Genomic DNA, 18,136 nt, shown 5'->3' on the forward strand with positions numbered 1-18,136 from the left:
TGTTCAAAAGTGTGTTGTATCTGAGTACCCTCTCCCTCCATCTTCCCTCTCTTCTATCACCTATTCCTTCCTTCCCTCCTCCCATTCCCCCACATCCTATTCCTTTCTTCTCATTTTTCTCTTGGGAAAGACAAATTTCCTCAACGTATTAAGTATGTATGCTATTTCTTCTCTGAGCCACTACTGATGAGAATGAAGGCACTCATTCCCCCTCACCTTCCCTTTTTCACTCCATTGAAAAAAGCTTTTTCTTGCCTCTTATGTGAAATTTCTTAGCTTCTTCTTCATCTCCTTTCCCCTTCCTCCCAGTACTTTCCTTTATCACCCATTGTCTGACTCCATCTTTTTACTATATTATACCATTATATTCCACTCCTCCCTATGTCCTGTCTATATATGCTCCTTCTAACTGCTCTTATAAATGAGAAAGTTCCTATGAGTTACCAATATCTTCTTTCTGTGCAGGAATACAAATAGTTCAATAACATTAAGTTCCTTTTAATCCTTCTCTTCCACCCCTCTATGGTTCACCAGAGTCCTGTACTTGGAGATCAAACTTTCTGTTCAGCTCTGGTTGTTTCAATAGGAAAGTTTGAAAGTCCCCTGTTTCATTGAAAGTTCATCTTTTCCCCTGAAAGAGAATGCTCAGTTTTGCTGGGTAGTTCATTCTTGGGCTCATTAAGGGCTCAATGGGTTTGGAATCAGGAAGACTCATCTTCATGAGTTCAAATCCATCCTGAGAAACATCTGTTTTATGCTAATTGCAATCTGTTTTGACTTATACTAATCAAGGTGTCTTAGTATTTATCACAATATAACAATGCAAGTATATCTTTAAAATAATTTCAGATATTTTAAACTTAAATGGTTATTGTGAACTAGTTTCAGAAGGTTACCCTACTGAGATAGTTCTACAGGTAATAAAATATGCTCAAATACTGACCCACTGAGGGCCGAAGTCTGGCATTCATTCCTCCTCCGGCCAAGCCTGCTAAGATGCTTTTTCTTCTGGCCTCCAGGTTGTTCCACCTCATTTTAACTTTCCCTTCCAAATGCTCTTCTCCCGGGTCCCCATCACAGGCAGAAGTGGCCTGGTTCTCCGGGCATCCAGACCGCCATCACTGTGGGTCGGCAGAGGCTAGCCGGAGGCCCCAGGCCTGGGGGTGCCGCCGCCCAGCCGGCTCCCCCACTCCTTCTGCGGCTGATGGAGGCGGGGAGGCCCAGACCGCCGTGCACAGAGCTGGGAGAAGGCCAGGGCCAGGCTGAGTGGGTCCTGGCTGGGTGCGTGTCAGTGTGCATGTGTGGGTGCACGTGTGTCAGTGTGCATGTGTGGGTGCCTGTGTGTGCATATGTGCGTGCACGTGTGTGTCAGTGTGCATGCGTGCATGCCCGTGCGTGTCAGTGTGCATGGTGCGTGCCCGTGTGTGTCAGTGTGCATGTGTGCGTGTACGTGTGTGTCAGTGTGTATGTGTGTGTGCCGTGCGTGTCAGTGTGCATGCGTGCGTGCCCGCGCGTGTCAGTGTGCATGTGTGCGTGCCCGTGTGTGCCTGTGTGCGCGCACGTGTGTGTCAGTGTGTATGTGTGTGTGCCGTGCGTGTCAGTGTGCATGCATACATGCACGTGTGTGTCTGTGTGCATGCGTGCATGCCCGCGCGTGTCAGTGTGCATGTGTGCGTGCCCGTGTGTGTGCCCATGTCCGCAGGTGTGTCTGTGAGCGCCTACATGTGAGTGTGCCTGCAGGAGCCTCTAAGGGAGACAGGTGAGGCCTGGGGCAGGCGGGGCCCCTGGTCCCACCTGTAGAATGAGGGGAGGAAGCCCCGGGGGCAGGGCCAGGCCGCGCTGTGCTCTTGACCTTGCCCACGGGCGTGGCCGCCCCTCTGCTCACGCCCCGCCCCCCTCCACGCGGCTGGATGGCCCTGGGGGGGACGGGGGGGTTGGGCCTGGGGGCGTCAAGGACGCTGCCCCCCCACTCTCCCATCCCCCCAGTCTCCTCGGGCGCTCGGAGCCCCTGGGGGGTCTGAGGGTGTTGGGGAGGGGGAGGGGCCGGAGATGGGCGGGGCTCCGTCAGGGGCGGGACCGGAAGCGGGGCGGGGAGCGGCGGCCCGAGGGGTCGCGGCGGGGCAGAGCCCCCACACCTCCACGCAGATACCACCCGTGTCTCGCGCGCGGGGCCCCCTGCGGCCTGGCCGGACTTCCGGTGGCCATCCACCCTCCCATACCCTGATCAGACTTGATTTCTGCCTCGGCCCCGGACCATTTGCTGTGTCTCCCCCCCCGCCCCGTGGACTGATGGTTCGTCCCGCCCGGCGCGCGCAGGCGCCGTCTCCATAGTAACTCGGGGACGCGGAGGGGGGAGCGGAAGAGCGCAGGGGCGGCGTCTGTTGCCTAGCGACGGCGGCCTCCAGGCTCCCGAGGGACCCCGCCGAGCCGCCCCGACCCCTCCCCAGGCGCCCCCACCCCACCCCGCGGCCCTCCGGGGCAGAGGACCCGGCCTCGCCATGTCTAACGCGTGAGTGCCTGCGGGGGGGCCGAGGAGAGCCGGGGCTCCCAGCGCACCCCGAGCCCCGCGGGCCGCAGGGAGGGTGCGGGCTGCACCCCGGCCTCTCGCCCCCCGACACGTAGCACACGGAGACCTTGCAGCGCGCCCGCGCTGTCCGGGATTTGAACCCAGGTCCTCAGACTCCCCAGTCCGGGGTCCCGTCGTGGCACCGTCCGCTGGCCTCACCGAGCCCAGAGCCGCCCTGGGGGAGCGGGGACCCGAGTTCAAGTCCTCCTGCGCCCGCTGCAGGCTCGGCTTCCCCTGCCATAAGCGGGTGGTCCTCCGAGGGGGCCCAGGGCAGCCCACTAGCGACGTGCCCACTGGGGAAGGCCGCGTCGGAGCTCCCGGGAGCTGGGGTCCGAAGGATTCGCACCCTTGGCTTTGGGGGGGGGGGCCGCCGGATTTCTCATAGGGACTGTAAGGGGGGAGACAGAGAGAGACAGAGAGACAGAGAGAGAGAGAGAGAGAGAGAGAGAGAGAGAGAGACAGAGAGAGAGACAGAGAGAGAGAGAGAGAGACAGAGAGAGAGAGAGAGACAGAGAGAGACAGAGAGAGAGAGAGAGAGAGAGAGAGAGGAGAGAGAGAGACAGAGAGAGAGAGGAGAGAGAGAGACAGAGAGACAGACAGAGAGACAGAGAGACACAGAGAGACAGAGAGAGGAGAGAGACAGAGAGAGAGAGACAGAGAGACAGCGAGACACAGAGAGACACAGAGAGAGGGGAGAGAGACAGAGACAGAGGACAGACAGGCAGAGAGAGATAGAGACACAGAAAGAGAGGAGAGAGAGACAGAGAGATAGACAGAGACAGAGAGAAAGGAGAGAGAGAGAGACAGAGACACAGAGAGACAGAGAGGAGAGACAGAGAGAGAGACAGGGAGACAGAGAGAGAGGAGAGACACAGAGAGAGACAGAGACAGAGAGGAGAGACGGAGAGAGAGGAGAGAGAGACAGAGAGAGAGATAGACAGAGACACAGAGAGAGAGAGAGAGAGAGAAGTGTCAAGAAAAAAGAATGTTTGGAGAAAGGAGGCAGTTGGTGATAGTGTCAGATAGTAGATTGTTCAAATGCAAAAAATATGAGAAAAGGCTGCTGAGTTTAGCCCTTAGCAATCTGACTGAAGGCTTCCTGTTCTTCAGTCACTGCATAATCCTGCTTCTCATAAGATAAGGAAGAATTTAAAATAAAAATATTTAAGGTGAAGGAATCATTGATCCTTTTGAAAAATTCTACAGAGTGGTTGGATTTGAAGTAGGATCAGAGCAGGAATGGTAAGGACTAAAGTCAGATTACTAGCAAGTCCAGAGTGAGTTACAAGCGCAGGTGTAACTAGAGAGAAGGTGAGCAAGAGGTGAGGCCCGATGGTACAAGGGGGTGATAGGGTCAAGGGCAAATGTTAATGTAAGAGATACCAGAGGATGTCTATAGGCTGAGATAAAGGGTTCATTTGAAGGCAGTTGGAAAACAGAGAAGAAAGAACTGCAGATGGAGTCACTTCCCAGCAGAGCAGGATAGCTTGGGAAAGAAACTAGAGGTGCAACATCACTTGCTTGTTTGAACTTGGAGGGATGGAGAGCCAACATGACCATGGAGACAGAAGTTCTAAAGTGGCAGAGGAGAATTAGGGGACTCTATCAGGTAGACTGTGTCTCTTTTTAAATAGAGATGAGTAGAATCTTAATTTTTTCAAATAATAAGAATATTTTTATATAAATTAATTTGTCATTTTTTACTACTCACCCACACCTTGAGATGGAGCAATTTAGAAGAGGAAAAGCAAAGCCATCAAACCAATCCTTCAATCCCTCACTTTCTTTAAGAAGTCAATTTGGTAGAGTAGAAAGAACCTTTCTTTTCTGGGGGAAGACCTGGTTTTCAATTTTAGCTCTGCTGCTTATTACAGGTCCAGCCTTGAGCAAATCACCTCACTTGGCTGGATCTCAGTTTCCTCTTTTTTAAAAGGATGGTATTTGACTAGCCCCCCCAATCTCTTTTCAGCTCTGTGACCCTAAGCTTCTGTGATACTCAGTCACTTCAGTTCTCTAACCTCAATTCTCTTATTTGTAAATTTAGGGAGTTAGACAAACAACGTCTAAGGTCTCTTCTGATTCAAATAAAAAAAATAATAAATAAAAATAAAAATTTCATAATCCTTTGAGCAATAAATTGGGCAAAAGTCTTCTGCTTAGAAAATGAAGGCATAAGGGGTATAGAACAGTGTTCAAAAGGAAATGAAAGTAGGTGAATAATGAGTATGGAGAATGGGTGGAGAAGAGAAAAACCATTGTGAGGATACAGTAATGAACCCAGATGAAGTGTTATGGGATGGATTTGCCATGGAACAATTTGGATGACCTTCCCCAGCAAAGTTTAAGAAAGGTTGACTGCAGTGGGAAGGGGGGAAAAAACCAGAAGAGTGAGGCAGAGAAATGGATGGAAGGGATTAGTCAAATTTAAATGGAGCCAAGGCTTCTATCATTGGTATGAGGTTCTTATTAGGAAGAAATGAAACACCATGATTGTTCATGCCACTGAAGTTGAGTCAGGAGGAAAGTAAAGACAGAAAGTGACTCAAGATTAGGAGAAGAGGAGGGTCCATGGAATAGGGAGAAGTTGATGAAGGTGACAGGCAAGTTCAGCAGAAACGTGAAGGGGACGTTCAAGGGAGGATATAGGAGACTGTAATCCGATAAAGGAACTTGGGAGTGCAAGTGGGAGCTGGGGAAAATAAGAATGTGTTTATGAGTCACTACTTTGATGGGGGAGAGTGTATGACAGAAGACTTAGAAGGATCTGCCCCCAAAGGTCAGCTCTAAGCCTACCTTAAATCCATCCACTCTGTAGAATTTTAAAAAGGGATCAATGATTACTTCACCTTAAGTATTTTTATTTTAAATTTCTTCCTTGTCTTATGAGAAGTAGGATTATGCGGTGACTAGAGAGCTAGTTTCAAAGCCAGGAAGCCTTGGGTACAAAGCTGGCCTCTGAGCCATACAAGTCACTTTTTCTCTGTTCTGCTTTTCTAAGAATCTATAATTCTGACATGCCAAATCCTTTCCATACCGATGCAATCACAAGTGTAGTCTTTATCTATTTTTATATAAAATCACACTTTCTCCATTTACTTCTGTCAGGTTTCCCAGTATTTGATAAATTGATTTCAGCCATTACCATTTCATGAGCCAGGACTGGAAACATATCAATTTCTTTCTCATTAATCCTATAAAAATTCCTTTTTAAAAATTATATTTTGAAAAGAAATTGCAATAACCTTCAAAGAAAAGCAAAGAATCTCAGATTTTATGCTTTTATTAATTCAGGAATGGTCTCCATTACCATCCATCGACCCTTTCTCCTCCCACTTGATTCTTGTCCTTGGGGTCTTAACCCATTGCCCAGGGGGCCCTCTTCTAGGAATTTTATACTCTTAGTGGCTATTAGGGAATGTCTCAGACTGTTCAATTCTGCTCTCATTTCATAACTTACCCATTTCCTTTTTTGATTATCCATTTGTTTCACTTCTCACATGCCAGTCTTTGTTGGTAGCATTTCATTTATCAAAAGACATTAATTAAGAAAATCAAAAGTACAGAGCACTGGAGGTTGCTGCAGACATCATGGTTTGTCCAAAGTTAACTTAGGTCTATCATGAAGGTCTCTTTTGGGTGACAGCCACTGACATCATTAGCTATGATAGTGTTCCAAGATATAGCCATGTTGCACCAAGGGAGCAATATTAAGCTTAAAAAGATGGGTTTTGTTGAATCTTGGAGTATCTTAGAGAATTTTTCCAAAAAGTCCATCATAACATCCTTTTCTCATTCACAATTAATGTAGATCATTGTCCTGTTTTATCTTTCCAAGACATAGATACAGATAGAGTTGCTCAATGGGATATCCATCAAACTGCACACAAAAGCTAGTTAGTAATACTTTCTTCTTCCTTTGTCTTTTCCCTGGATTGTTGAACTGATTTGTTTTGAATGGTTGTGATTCAATACAGCAAATGTTTCTGAAGTGTTTAACTCACTGTGCAAAGACAAAAATGAAACAACCCCTGCCTTCAAGAGGTTCATATTCAGCTAGAGCGCAATCATTTGGAGTCAGAGAATGTAAGTTTGATCTTGACTCTGCCACTTTGTGACTTTGCTTCTCTGGACCTCAGCTTCCCCATCTATAAAGATGAGATTTATGAGCTCTAAGGTTCCCTTCAACTCTAAAACTATGATGTGGTCATTTGAAGAGGGAAAGAATGCCAGAACCTGGAAGAATAAGAATTATTTTACAAAGGTGATACCTGAGCTGAACTTCAATTCTGAAAGACAGAGGTGGAGAGAGAGAGGCAACATGGTAGCTTGTGTGAATATGGGAGATAAGATATCAAACTCAGAAAAAAAAAGCACTGCCTTGCCTGAAAAGGAGTATTACAAAGGGGGTCTAATGTTCAATAATGCTGGAAATTTAGGAGTCAGGTTTAAATGATTGGCTATAGTGAACTACAGATTTTTTTTGAAAAAAAGTGATATGACACTTTGGATTATAAAGAAAAATTACATTCTTGGACTAAGGATGTATATTTACATATATAAATAGAGATATATATTATCCATACCTTAAGAACATTATTTTGAAGGATTTGGGAAGGATGGATTGAAGTGGAGATTGACTCTCTGTAGCAGCTAGCTGGCACAGGGAATAGAGCACTGGACTTGGAGTCAGGAGATCAAGAGTCAGAATCCTATCTCAGACACTTGACATTAACTAGTTGTGTGACCTTGGAAAAGTCATTTAACCCTGATTGCCTCCCATCTAGGACCATCTCCAGTAGTCCTTATTCATATCTGGCTACTGGATCCAGATGATTCTGAAAGATAAAATATGGCTGGTGACTTAATATAGCCCCCCCCCTCAAATCTAATTCACATACTTTTCATGATATACCTCTTCTGTTGTTCTGATCTTTGAGAATAAAGGACAAAACAATGACTCTTCACAGAAAGGAAGAGATGTGACAATTTTGAGACTATTACAATAGAGATGATGAAGCTTTGATTAGAAAAAGAACAAATAGGGGTGGCTAGGTGGCGCAGTGGATAAAACACCAGCCCTGGAGTCAGGAGCACCTTAGTTCAAATCCAGCCTCAGACACCTAATAATTACCTAGCTGTGTGGCCTTGGGCAAGCCACAAGTCACACAATTAGTTAGAGGCAAATGTCTGAGGTCACATTTGAACTCAGGACCTTCTAACTCCAGGGCTGGTACTTTCTCCACTGCACCACCAAGCTATCCTGTTGGTAAATGGTATCTACATTACATTACATTGCCTTGCAAAAAAAAAAAAAAAAAGAATAGAAAAAGAACAAATACAAGAAATAGAACTCACTGGACTTGGTGGGGGTGGGGGTGGGGTTGGAATGGGAGAGGTGACACTAATAAGTATGGCTCACTATCCCTTTGTCAAGGTATGTAGTTTCAGCATTTGGACAGCACTGCCTGCATCTGCCTGTACTGATGGCAACTAATAGCTCACTCTTCATTGCTCAGGGGCAAAGGTTAGCTAAGACATACTCCTTTCCCTCTAAGAAATTTTTGGCTAGAAGTGGAAGACTTCCTAAATGCAACAATTACATCCTAAAGAAGACACCTAAAAACAATATGTAATATAAAAATGTGGGGCTGGATTTCAGAGGAACTTGTCCAATTTATAAAGCTTCATGAAGATATTTTAGAAACTAGTCTTGAAAGCAGCAAGAAATTAGATACATATTGCTAGGTGCAGGAGTAGGGAATGGTCTTTTAGGTGGAGAAATAGCATCAGCAAAGAACAGAAGGACGTGGGTTCCCTGTCTATATGAATGTGTAGAATGGCATCATTGAGTTGGCCTTAAGGCATCATTGAGTTGGCAACTTCAGAATCACCATGGATTCATTTCTCTCACTTTCCCCTCATATTCAGTGGTTTGTCAATTGCTAATATACCTCCCCAAGATCTTTTGCTTTTCTTTTTCCCACCTAGTTCAGACCCTTATCACATCTCAACTAACCTATTGTAAGGTCTCCTAAGTAGATCCTCTACCTCAAGTCTCCCCTTCTCCAATCTCGCCTCCATACAGATGATGAATCAATTTTCAGAAATGTATCTTTCTATGACAGTTCAATGGTCAACAAACTGTAGAGGCTTTCCAAATTGAAAATGATTATTATTATTAATTAGACAAAATGACAAAAACGATTTGCTCCAAGATTTATGTAGCATATTTCAAAAGGACCTTTCCTCCTCATAGTCCAACCACTATAGAGGGATGTTAGATATTTCTGTTTTCCTGCATCATCTTCCATCCTCTGGGGATCCTAAGAAGGGCAGTAGATGGATCCTGAAATCCATATGAAGTAAGGAGTAGTCCATTGTAGATGGATCCTGAAGCTTATATGAAGTAAGGAATAGTCCATTGGGTGGGACATGTATGTTCCAAAACTTGGTGAAAGTGGGAGTATAATTGCAGGGGGGCAGGGGGCAGGGCAATATTGACCACTGCTGGATGATTGACCACTGAGAAGGAGAATAAAATAACTGGCAAAATTCTTTGGCTTCTGAAAGAGGTTAGAATTGGTTTCATATGAATCAGTCAATTGTATTAAGTACCTATTATATGTAAAGTCTGGTGGAATGACAGAACATACATGACTGTGTACAACAAGTTATGTATAGTACAAAGAAAAATAACAGAGGGAAGGCACCAGCATTAAAAGAGATATGGAAAGGCTTCTTGTAGGTGATGGGAATTTAAATAGGACTTGAGAGAATGTAGAAAAGCCAGCAAGAGATGAGGCAGAGAGAATCTAGAGAAGGCATGGATGAGGGGCAGAATATTCTAGGCATGGGGTACAGTTGGGAAAAATTAGGGTCAGGAGATGAAGTGTTCTGTGCAAAGAATAACAAGAAGGTCAGTGCCACTTAATCACTGAGACAGGAAGTGTGAGGTATAAGAAGACCATTTAATGGAATTATTTTCAAGCCCACATTTCCATGTTTCCCACAAAGTGAATATGAGACGTTTTGCCAAATACTTTCTGGAAACTAGGGAAATATTGATGATGATATTTGTTCTTCCTTCTCAAAGAAGACCATGACATCAGGGAGGTGAGGGCATGACAAGCAAGTGAATTGGATTTCAGGAAAGGGGTGCTAAATTACCAGCCCCACTTTCTCCTCTGGAACCATCTGGGTCTAGTGGACAGATATGAATCAAGATGATTGGAGATGGCCCAGATGCAAGGCCATCAGGGTTAAGTGACTTATTCAAGTCATACAATTAGTTGGAGGCAAGTGTCTGAGGTCACATTTGAACTCGGGACCTTCTAACTCCAGGGCTGGTACTTTATCCACTGCACCACCAAGCTATCCTGCTGGTAAATGGTATCTGCATTACTCTCACTTTCTACTTCAGTGATCCTGTCAAAAAATAAAGGAAATAAGTGTATTCTGGTTTGATCTGCTATTGATGAAGCTATGGGGATTTATTTTTATAGATGATAAAAAATCATCACATCAAGGATACAACCAAATTTTCCCAGGAATCAAGATCAAACACATTGTTCAAGTATTATTTGTATTTCTTTTGTTTTTAGTGATTTGAAACAATCTTTCATATAGATTTAGTAACTTGTAATTCTTTTGAGAACTATTTGCTCATATATTTTGACCACATATCCAAATGGGAGAATAGATCCTGATGTTCTGATTTTATTTTAGTGCCTCATTTGGCTTGGATATCAAACCCTTATCAAAGAGATTTTGATACAAAGATTCCCCATCCATGTGACAGCTTCTTTTATGAGCAAGTGAGTTGTTTCCTTTGTAAAAGTTTTTCAATTTTTTATAATGAAAATAGCTAGATTATCTTTTTTGTTTAAAAACAGGATTTTTTTGTTTTTATATCTTCTCAATTACCAAATATAGCTTTTTTCCAAATATTCCTTACCCAGAGATCTGTTATAAGAAAAGAGAAGGGAAAAAAGCATTTTAGCAAGACTACCCAACACAAGAAATGAGTTTGACATAAATGCAGTTTTCCACACCTATACAGTCCCCTATTTCTGCAAAGAAAGTTGAGTTCATTTTTCATCTCTTCAGTCAACTTTTTTCATTATAATGCAATAGCATCAATTTTGATTTTTTCATTCTTTTCATATACATGGTTGTAATCATATCTAGAGTTTTCCTATTTTGTTTACTTTGTAACCATTCATATCTTTTCATCTTTGCTTATTTTTCCTATTCTTAATTTTTTATATGGAAGTAACATTTCTTTACAGTATTGTATCATAATGTGTTTAGTCATTTCTCAACTGATAAGCATACTTGACATCTAGTTCTTTGATACAACAAAAAATGATATTAATAATTTTGTTGCTTGTGGAACCTTTCTTTCACCTTGAAGTATAGGCTAAGCAGCAGTATTTCTGAGTCAAAAAGTATGGATATTGTACTCAGTTCTTGATATAATTCCAGATTGCTTTTCACAGACCAATAATTACATTCCATTGACTGCACATCTGTCTTTCCACATCCCCTCTGACATTATTTACAAGTTTTGCTACCTTTGCCATTTTCCCACATGTGCAGTGAAATTCCAAATCATTTTGGTTTACATTTCTTTTATTATTGATTTGTAGTCATTGTGCATACAGTTTTAAATAGTTTGGAATTCTTCATTAGAGAACTGTTTATTCATGGGCTTTGACTTCTTATCCATTAAGGAATGGATCCTGATCTTTTATACTCATTTAACTCCCCCATATAGATTGGATATCAAGCTCTTCTCTGAAATAACTTGATTTCTTTTTTTTCCGATTTCTTTTTTTCCTAATTGACAACCTTCCTTTTTTGTTTAGTTGTATTGATTTTGTTCATGCAAAAGCTTTTCAATTCCATGCTAATTTTAGTTTTTGTGATTGCCTCCTCTATATTTTGTTATATGTGGTTATAAACAGTAACAGATCTGATTTTCTTTTAATTTTTATAGTGTTAAGATTAATGTTACTGTAATATACATATATATAATCCATTTAAAACTTTTTATATGATATTAGACCCTGATTTGCACATAAATTTCTCCCAAACTAGGTTCCAGTTTTCCTAAAAGTTTTTGCCGAATTATGTATTCAGACTTCCTGAATACTGATTTAATTCAATATATTCTTTTCCATTCTTTAATTTTTAACTCATGCCAAGCTATTTTGATTATTACTAATTTCAAGTATTATTTAACAGCTGAAAGTACTCTTTCTTCTTTACTTTCTTTTTTCCGCATAATCCCCTTGAGATTAGACCTTTTGTTCCTCCAAGTGGATTCTGTTTTTTTTAAATTTAGCTCTATAATCTATTCCCTTTGTATTTTAATTGGCATAAGAATAAATCTATAATTAATTTAAGTGATATCTTCATTTTTAACATATAGTTTAACACAATCATGAGCAATGGATAGCCCTCTAATTATTTATTTTTGTATTTCTTAGCTCTCTTGAATTTCTATTTTTTATCCTCAATTTTAATATATATTATATATAGTGTTGATTTAGAAATATGTATTTTCTAACTTATCTTATTGAAATTATTAACTTATTAATTAACTTCCCTTATTGATTATCTGGAGTTCTCTAAGTAAATTGACATATTTGCAATAAATAGAAATTGTTTCCACTTTGCCAGTATTTATGCCTAAAATTTCTTTCAGTTGCCTTACTGATACCAATAACTGTGTCAAATTACAGTGAATAAAGACATTCTTGCTTTATGCCTATACTTAAACTTATTGAAATTGGAACTGGAATTTGAATTCTTCTAGTATTTCCTTTTTGTAAATAGGTTTTAAAATTGTATTTTATTTGAAAATGATTTTTACATGTTTTTTGATACAATTTTTTTCTTTCTTTCTTTCTTTCTTCCTTCCTTCCTTCCTCCCTCCCTTCCTTCCTTCCTTCCTTTTTTTTTAAAGCCAGTGTTGTAGTTTGTCAAACACCCTTTCTATATCTATTGGTATAATCATGTGTTTGGGAGTGTTTTACTTTTATGATGAATTTGCATTAGTTGTTTTCCTAAAGTTTAACTCTTCTCAGGTATAAATTCAATTTGTTCATAGTAAATACTTAATACTATATATATATATATATATATATATATGTATTTAATCTATGTGTATTATATATTTCATCATGTATACATATATATTTATATGCTTTAGACTTATTGCACTTAAATTTTTAAAAATCATTTTTCATCACTATCCTATAGCGTACAGATTATATCCTCTTTTTCCTTTTTTAAAAACTGGAACATTATTTGTTCTTCAGTCTGCCTTGCCCAAATTTGTGAAATCTTATTGAATAGGATGCAGTAATCATCAGCCAGTTATTTCAGTACTGAATGATATCATCTCTCTAGGTAAGGTGATTTGAATGTTTATCTATCACCTTCTCTTGGGTATGACCTCCCTGTTAGTCATTTTTCTCTTTACATCTACAGTGCAAAGGTCAAGTCCCTCTGCAGGAAAAAAATAGCCAAAGCCAAATAAGAATGAAACATTTCTGGCTTGTCTCAGTTGTCACCTACCAAACTATCTATAACAAGTTGGGATCCTGTCCTATATCTGTAGCTTTCCTTTCAAACCTCATCTCATTTTGCTTTAGCATTTCAAATGCTATTTTTACAGGACTGTTCTATATGCCTTCACCCTCTATTATGGGTCGTTGCTTATTACTTTGTGCATCTTCTAAAAATCTCAGTTGGTTGGGCATCTACATTGGCCTCTTCAACCAACTCTTAGTTTCCTTCTCATTAGGATAATTTTGCTTCTATGCTTCACAATATCATTTTGGAAGAATTTTCTAATTTCTCCTGTATTGATTTTTCTCTCTAAAATTCTATTTCATGTAATCCTATGTGTTATTCCTCTGAACCCTTTGTAATCTGCCCTCCTCAAATCAAAGGTTTATGCCAGAGTATGTTGATCTTTCTTATTCCTCTCTATCACAAACTCTAGAACCGAGTACTTTTCCTAAGATTTTTAACCATTCTACTCAAATAACCAAATTCCTTCCTATTAGTGAGAGTGGGATTCAGAATTAAAGTTCCTTTGTTGGTCTACCAAGTACAAAACCAATAAATTATTAGATCCTCTCCTTGGGTAAAGAGAGGATCCTAGGGGATAAATGAAATCTGCATCACTACTCTAACATGCTTCTGACACCATACTCATGATCTATTTCTTGGACTTATCTTAGATCTTCTTTTGTTCCAGGAAGTCTAAAATATGCAAGGGAGAATGAAGGGAATGACTTGTGCAACCCTGCCTTACTTAAATAAAATTCACATGCAAGTCAAGCCATAAGCCAGGATGCTATTAGTCATCTTCAACAACAAAGAGTGAACAATAACAGCCTACCATCTTAGTGTAGTTTTAAACTTTATTAACATTTATTATATGGGTTTAAGCTTTAAAAACCTGCACTAAGACTGTTGTTCCATATACTTATCTCTCCTCCCCATTTGGGGGGTGGGGTGGGGAGTAGGTGGATTTAAATTATTTTCTTTAAAAATCTTCATTTTTTTCCTTAGATATCTTGGTTTTCTTTTAAAGCTAGCAATGAATTAGTACTGAATATTTTTGCAGAGCAGTGTTTGGGGTGAGATTAAGGAGAAGATTGTGCTGGGTGTGTATGGAATCTGTTAACTTTGTGATCAGTTCATTAGTCCTCTATTCTAACTTAGTTTACATAGCATTTTCCCTGTAGATAAATGCAAATTAAGCTCTCAATTATATTTCTAGTAAAGGAATGAACATAATGGCATCCCATTGACTGCAGAGTACTAGGCAACTATTTTAGGGACTTTATTTATTATTTGATCACATCTCACTCATCAGGGAATGAGGATAAAGAAGAGGATTTTTCAAACCATTAAATCTTTATGTATTTTATTTTCCAATCTGTAGCAAATATACTCACTGATTGCACTACATGCAGATAGGATTTCTTTTTTCCCCCAACTAATCTAAGTGAAGCACTTTCTCATGAGTCCCTTTGCCCCTATCTATAAAAAAGCAATTTGTTCGTTAAGTACCTGGGGAAAACAGTTCTGACAGCCTCAGCTCAGAACCCATAAAAACATGGGAAATTGGCAAAATGTAAGCTTTTCATATTAAATCAAGACAGACAGCTGCAGCATACTACACTGTTAGGTTTCGATGGGATTTGTATAGTAATTATTCATCTAATCCAAAAGTGAGCAAAATGGTATAATCCCTTTTAATTGTGCACACATAAATTATGTGGCATAAGGAGCTAGGTCCCAGTGCTTCTTCTTGTAAAACCAGACGGCGAAGGTTAGCATTTTCATGTAGAGCAGACAGTTTCTTCTTGAAATGAGTTGTGGCCTACTTTCTAGAAGTGTTTCTTAATTTGCATTAGTGTGTTCATTTGCCTTCCTTTTAAGGGGCTTTAGTTGGATACAAATAGAATGTAAGCTCTTTAAGGGCAGGGGACAATTTCATTGGTTATTTTTTTAATCTCCCTTGCTTAGAAAAGTTTTGTATACTTTTATTTAGCACATAGTTGTTTGTATGTGGTCATTTCCTTAAATTATGAATTCCTTGAGGACAAGGACTGGGATTTTCCCTTTCCAATATCTTCAGCAGAGGGTTTAACACACAATAAGTGATTATTGCCTTGAATTTTCTTTCCTGTAACCCATGAATTATTTAATGAAAGCCTATTCATTGAGAGGTTGTTGGGTGTGTGTGTGTGTGTGTGTGTGTGTGTGTGTGTGTGTGTGTGTGTGTGTTTATGTGTGTGATCACAATAGGGATCTATAGTTTTTGTTGCTTTTCTCATTCTTAGAAACTTGTCCCACGTTGAATTTACCTGACCTCACTAAACAAGCACCTCATCCTATGACCTGCCTCACTCCTAACTCCCAGTCACTGGAATCTGTCACTCGGATCCAATTCCTCCTTTTGTTCTGCCTCTTTTGCTATTTTTTGTTTGTCCTCCAGCACAAATCCAGTGGGTCATGGGTTTGAGACCTTTTCTGGTAGCATTAGATAGATAGCCTCTGATCCTAGTCATTAAACATTCAGTCATTTTTCAGTTGTGTCCATCTCTTCATGACCTTATTTGGGGTTTTCTTGGTAGAGATACTGGAGAATTTGCCATTTCATTCTGCAATTCATTTTACAGATGAGGAAACTGAAGCAAATGGGATTAGGTGACTCGTCCAGGGTCACACATTTAGTAAGGGTCTGAGAGGCTGGATTTGAACTCAGGAGGATGTCTTCCTGTCTCCAGACCTTGTGCTTCATGCACTGTGACCTCATCTAATAGTCTTCATTTATGTTTCCATTCTTCAAGCTGTTATTTCTTCTTTCAGAACCTACAATAAGATGTGGGAAGAAGCCCAAGAAGCCCTCAACCGCTTATTAGAAGGTGAGTCCGAAAAGGCTCTGGAGCCACCCCAGGACCAGGTGGTGATCTTCCAGATGCTGGCCACCTTCTATGTCAAGTACGTGCAGATTTTCCGCAACTTGGAGAATGCCTATGACCAGATAGTGCATCCACAGAAGCGCATCCTGATTCGACAGGTGCTTGACGGGGTCATGGGGCGCATCCTGGAGCTCAAGAACGAGATGGTCGAGTTGGAGTTTTCAGAGTTCCATTTCTTTGATGATATTCTGCAAGACCTTAAACTGTCCCCTGTAAGTTCTCCATGTCTCCATCTCTCTGTGTTTGTCTCTATGTCTTTCTGTCTCTCACTATTCTTTCTCTCTTTATTAAAAGCCTACTCACTATTCACTGGCAATACAAAAACAAAACCAAAAAAATGACAGTCCTTGTCCTCCACAAGCTCCCGTTTTATTGGAGAAATGACATGGATACATAAAAATAAATACAAACTAGAGCAAGGATAACTATACAGTAACTGAACAAGGACCGAGGCTCTGGACAATGGGGGGAATAGGCCTTTTTATCAAGACTGGAGCCAACTGTTGAAGAACAGTAGGGTTCGCTAATTAGGGTAGAGATGAAGAGGGAAAGGGGCCTTGTAGACACAGTGAGCAACAACATGAAAGGGAATCATGCATAATAAATTTGGAGGGGGAGGCTGGAAGGAGACTGAAGGGCTTTCAGTCCTTGGTCCTAGAAGCAACGGGGAGCTATTGGATTTGGGTCCTTTCTTCTCTGTATTTCTAGAATTGGGAATATTGAGTACTTAATAAACATTTAAGTTGAATTCTTAGCAGACTTGGATAAAGCTATTGCAATTTTCTTAGAGCAAAAAGAGGAGAAATCATTTTATCATTTGTACATTATAATTATAGTGATATCCTTAAGCATGCCTATATTTTGGGGTCTAAAACTATAAGAGAAGAATGTTCTCAGCAGGGAACAATCATTCGCCAGTTTCTGAATGAGAATCCCTATTTATAGTTCTTCATAAAGGACATTAATTTGTTAGTTTAAATAACATCCTATATTTTAATTGCAAGTATCAATATGTGAAAACATTGTCTTGTGTTTTGTCCCTGGTGTGAAACATGAAATGTGTCTCACTCACAGCCCAAATGACTTTAATGAAGGCTTTGGCTTCTTTCAAACAAACAAATCATTAGTGTTTATAATAAAAATATAAACAGGGCCCCAATTAATGAATTTTCTAATGAAACTTCCCTGTGGTAGACATGACAGATGTATTCTTGGAAACAGGATAGCAAAATGATAAGGAAAATAATGCAGCAGTGTTTATAACCTGATATCTTTAAAACATTTACTTCTCCAAAGATATTAAAATGATTCAATCCTATGTGCCAAATGAAATCAGAAAATGATTTTCATGTTTTGCTTTAAATAAATACTCACTTTCAATAATACCTGAGTGAATTAGCTTACTAAAAACCCAATTTTCATCAAAAGGATAAAAATATAATTAGAAATATATATTCTTAATTAACTGAAATAGCAATAACAACAGCATTTTTAATGCTTAGAAATCTCACACTTAGGTAGCATATAGAATCAGTAAAATTGATTGAAATGATTTGAAAATTTTATCATTTTAAGGTCTCATTTTTTAAAAATGCATTTTAAAATAAGCATATATCCTCATGTCATTGAGATGTGGTGAATGCCCAGTACGTTAATATCCCCCCATTAAGAATTTGGGGGATAATTTAGTTCTGCTTTGGTTCTGTCAGTTAATTACTTCTTTCATGCAGCTCTTGAAAGATGCCAGGAAACCTTTTGTTCCTGACTATAGACCTTGGCTTGGTGTGGAGGTAGCTGTTTGGTGTTCAGTCATTTGGAATTAGAGTCCTTACAGGGGCTGGGCTGAATTTTGTTCTTGTTTAGTGGAAGATGGTTTTACAAATGAGTTCACAGAGAAACAAATTTACTTTGGAAAACAGGAGACCAAGAAAGGTTAAGGAGATAACAGAGAAAATTCTTTAGACATCCATTAATGTCATTTACATAAAACACTTGGAATCTCAACAACAAATTTATCTGTTCATTAAAGCAGGTTCCCAAGGTCCCCCACTTGGCAACA

General features: G+C 40.3%; 1 protein-coding gene across 1 annotated transcript in view; it reads left to right on the plus strand.

Moving 5' to 3' along the window:
* The first annotated feature begins 2,252 nt into the window (after positions 1-2,252).
* The window catches only part of DRC11 (dynein regulatory complex subunit 11), a 212,450-nt gene continuing 196,566 nt past the window's right edge, over positions 2,253-18,136 (plus strand). Inside the window, exons 1-2 of the mRNA XM_074190128.1 lie at positions 2,253-2,509; positions 15,965-16,389. Of these exons, the coding sequence (XP_074046229.1) occupies positions 2,499-2,509; positions 15,965-16,389 (436 nt within the window). The 5' untranslated portion in view covers positions 2,253-2,498. The remainder of the gene's footprint in view (positions 2,510-15,964; positions 16,390-18,136) is intronic.

The sequence above is a fragment of the Macrotis lagotis genome, chromosome 5 (assembly GCF_037893015.1).
Source record: "Macrotis lagotis isolate mMagLag1 chromosome 5, bilby.v1.9.chrom.fasta, whole genome shotgun sequence".
Classification (NCBI taxonomy): Eukaryota; Metazoa; Chordata; class Mammalia; order Peramelemorphia; family Peramelidae; genus Macrotis; species Macrotis lagotis.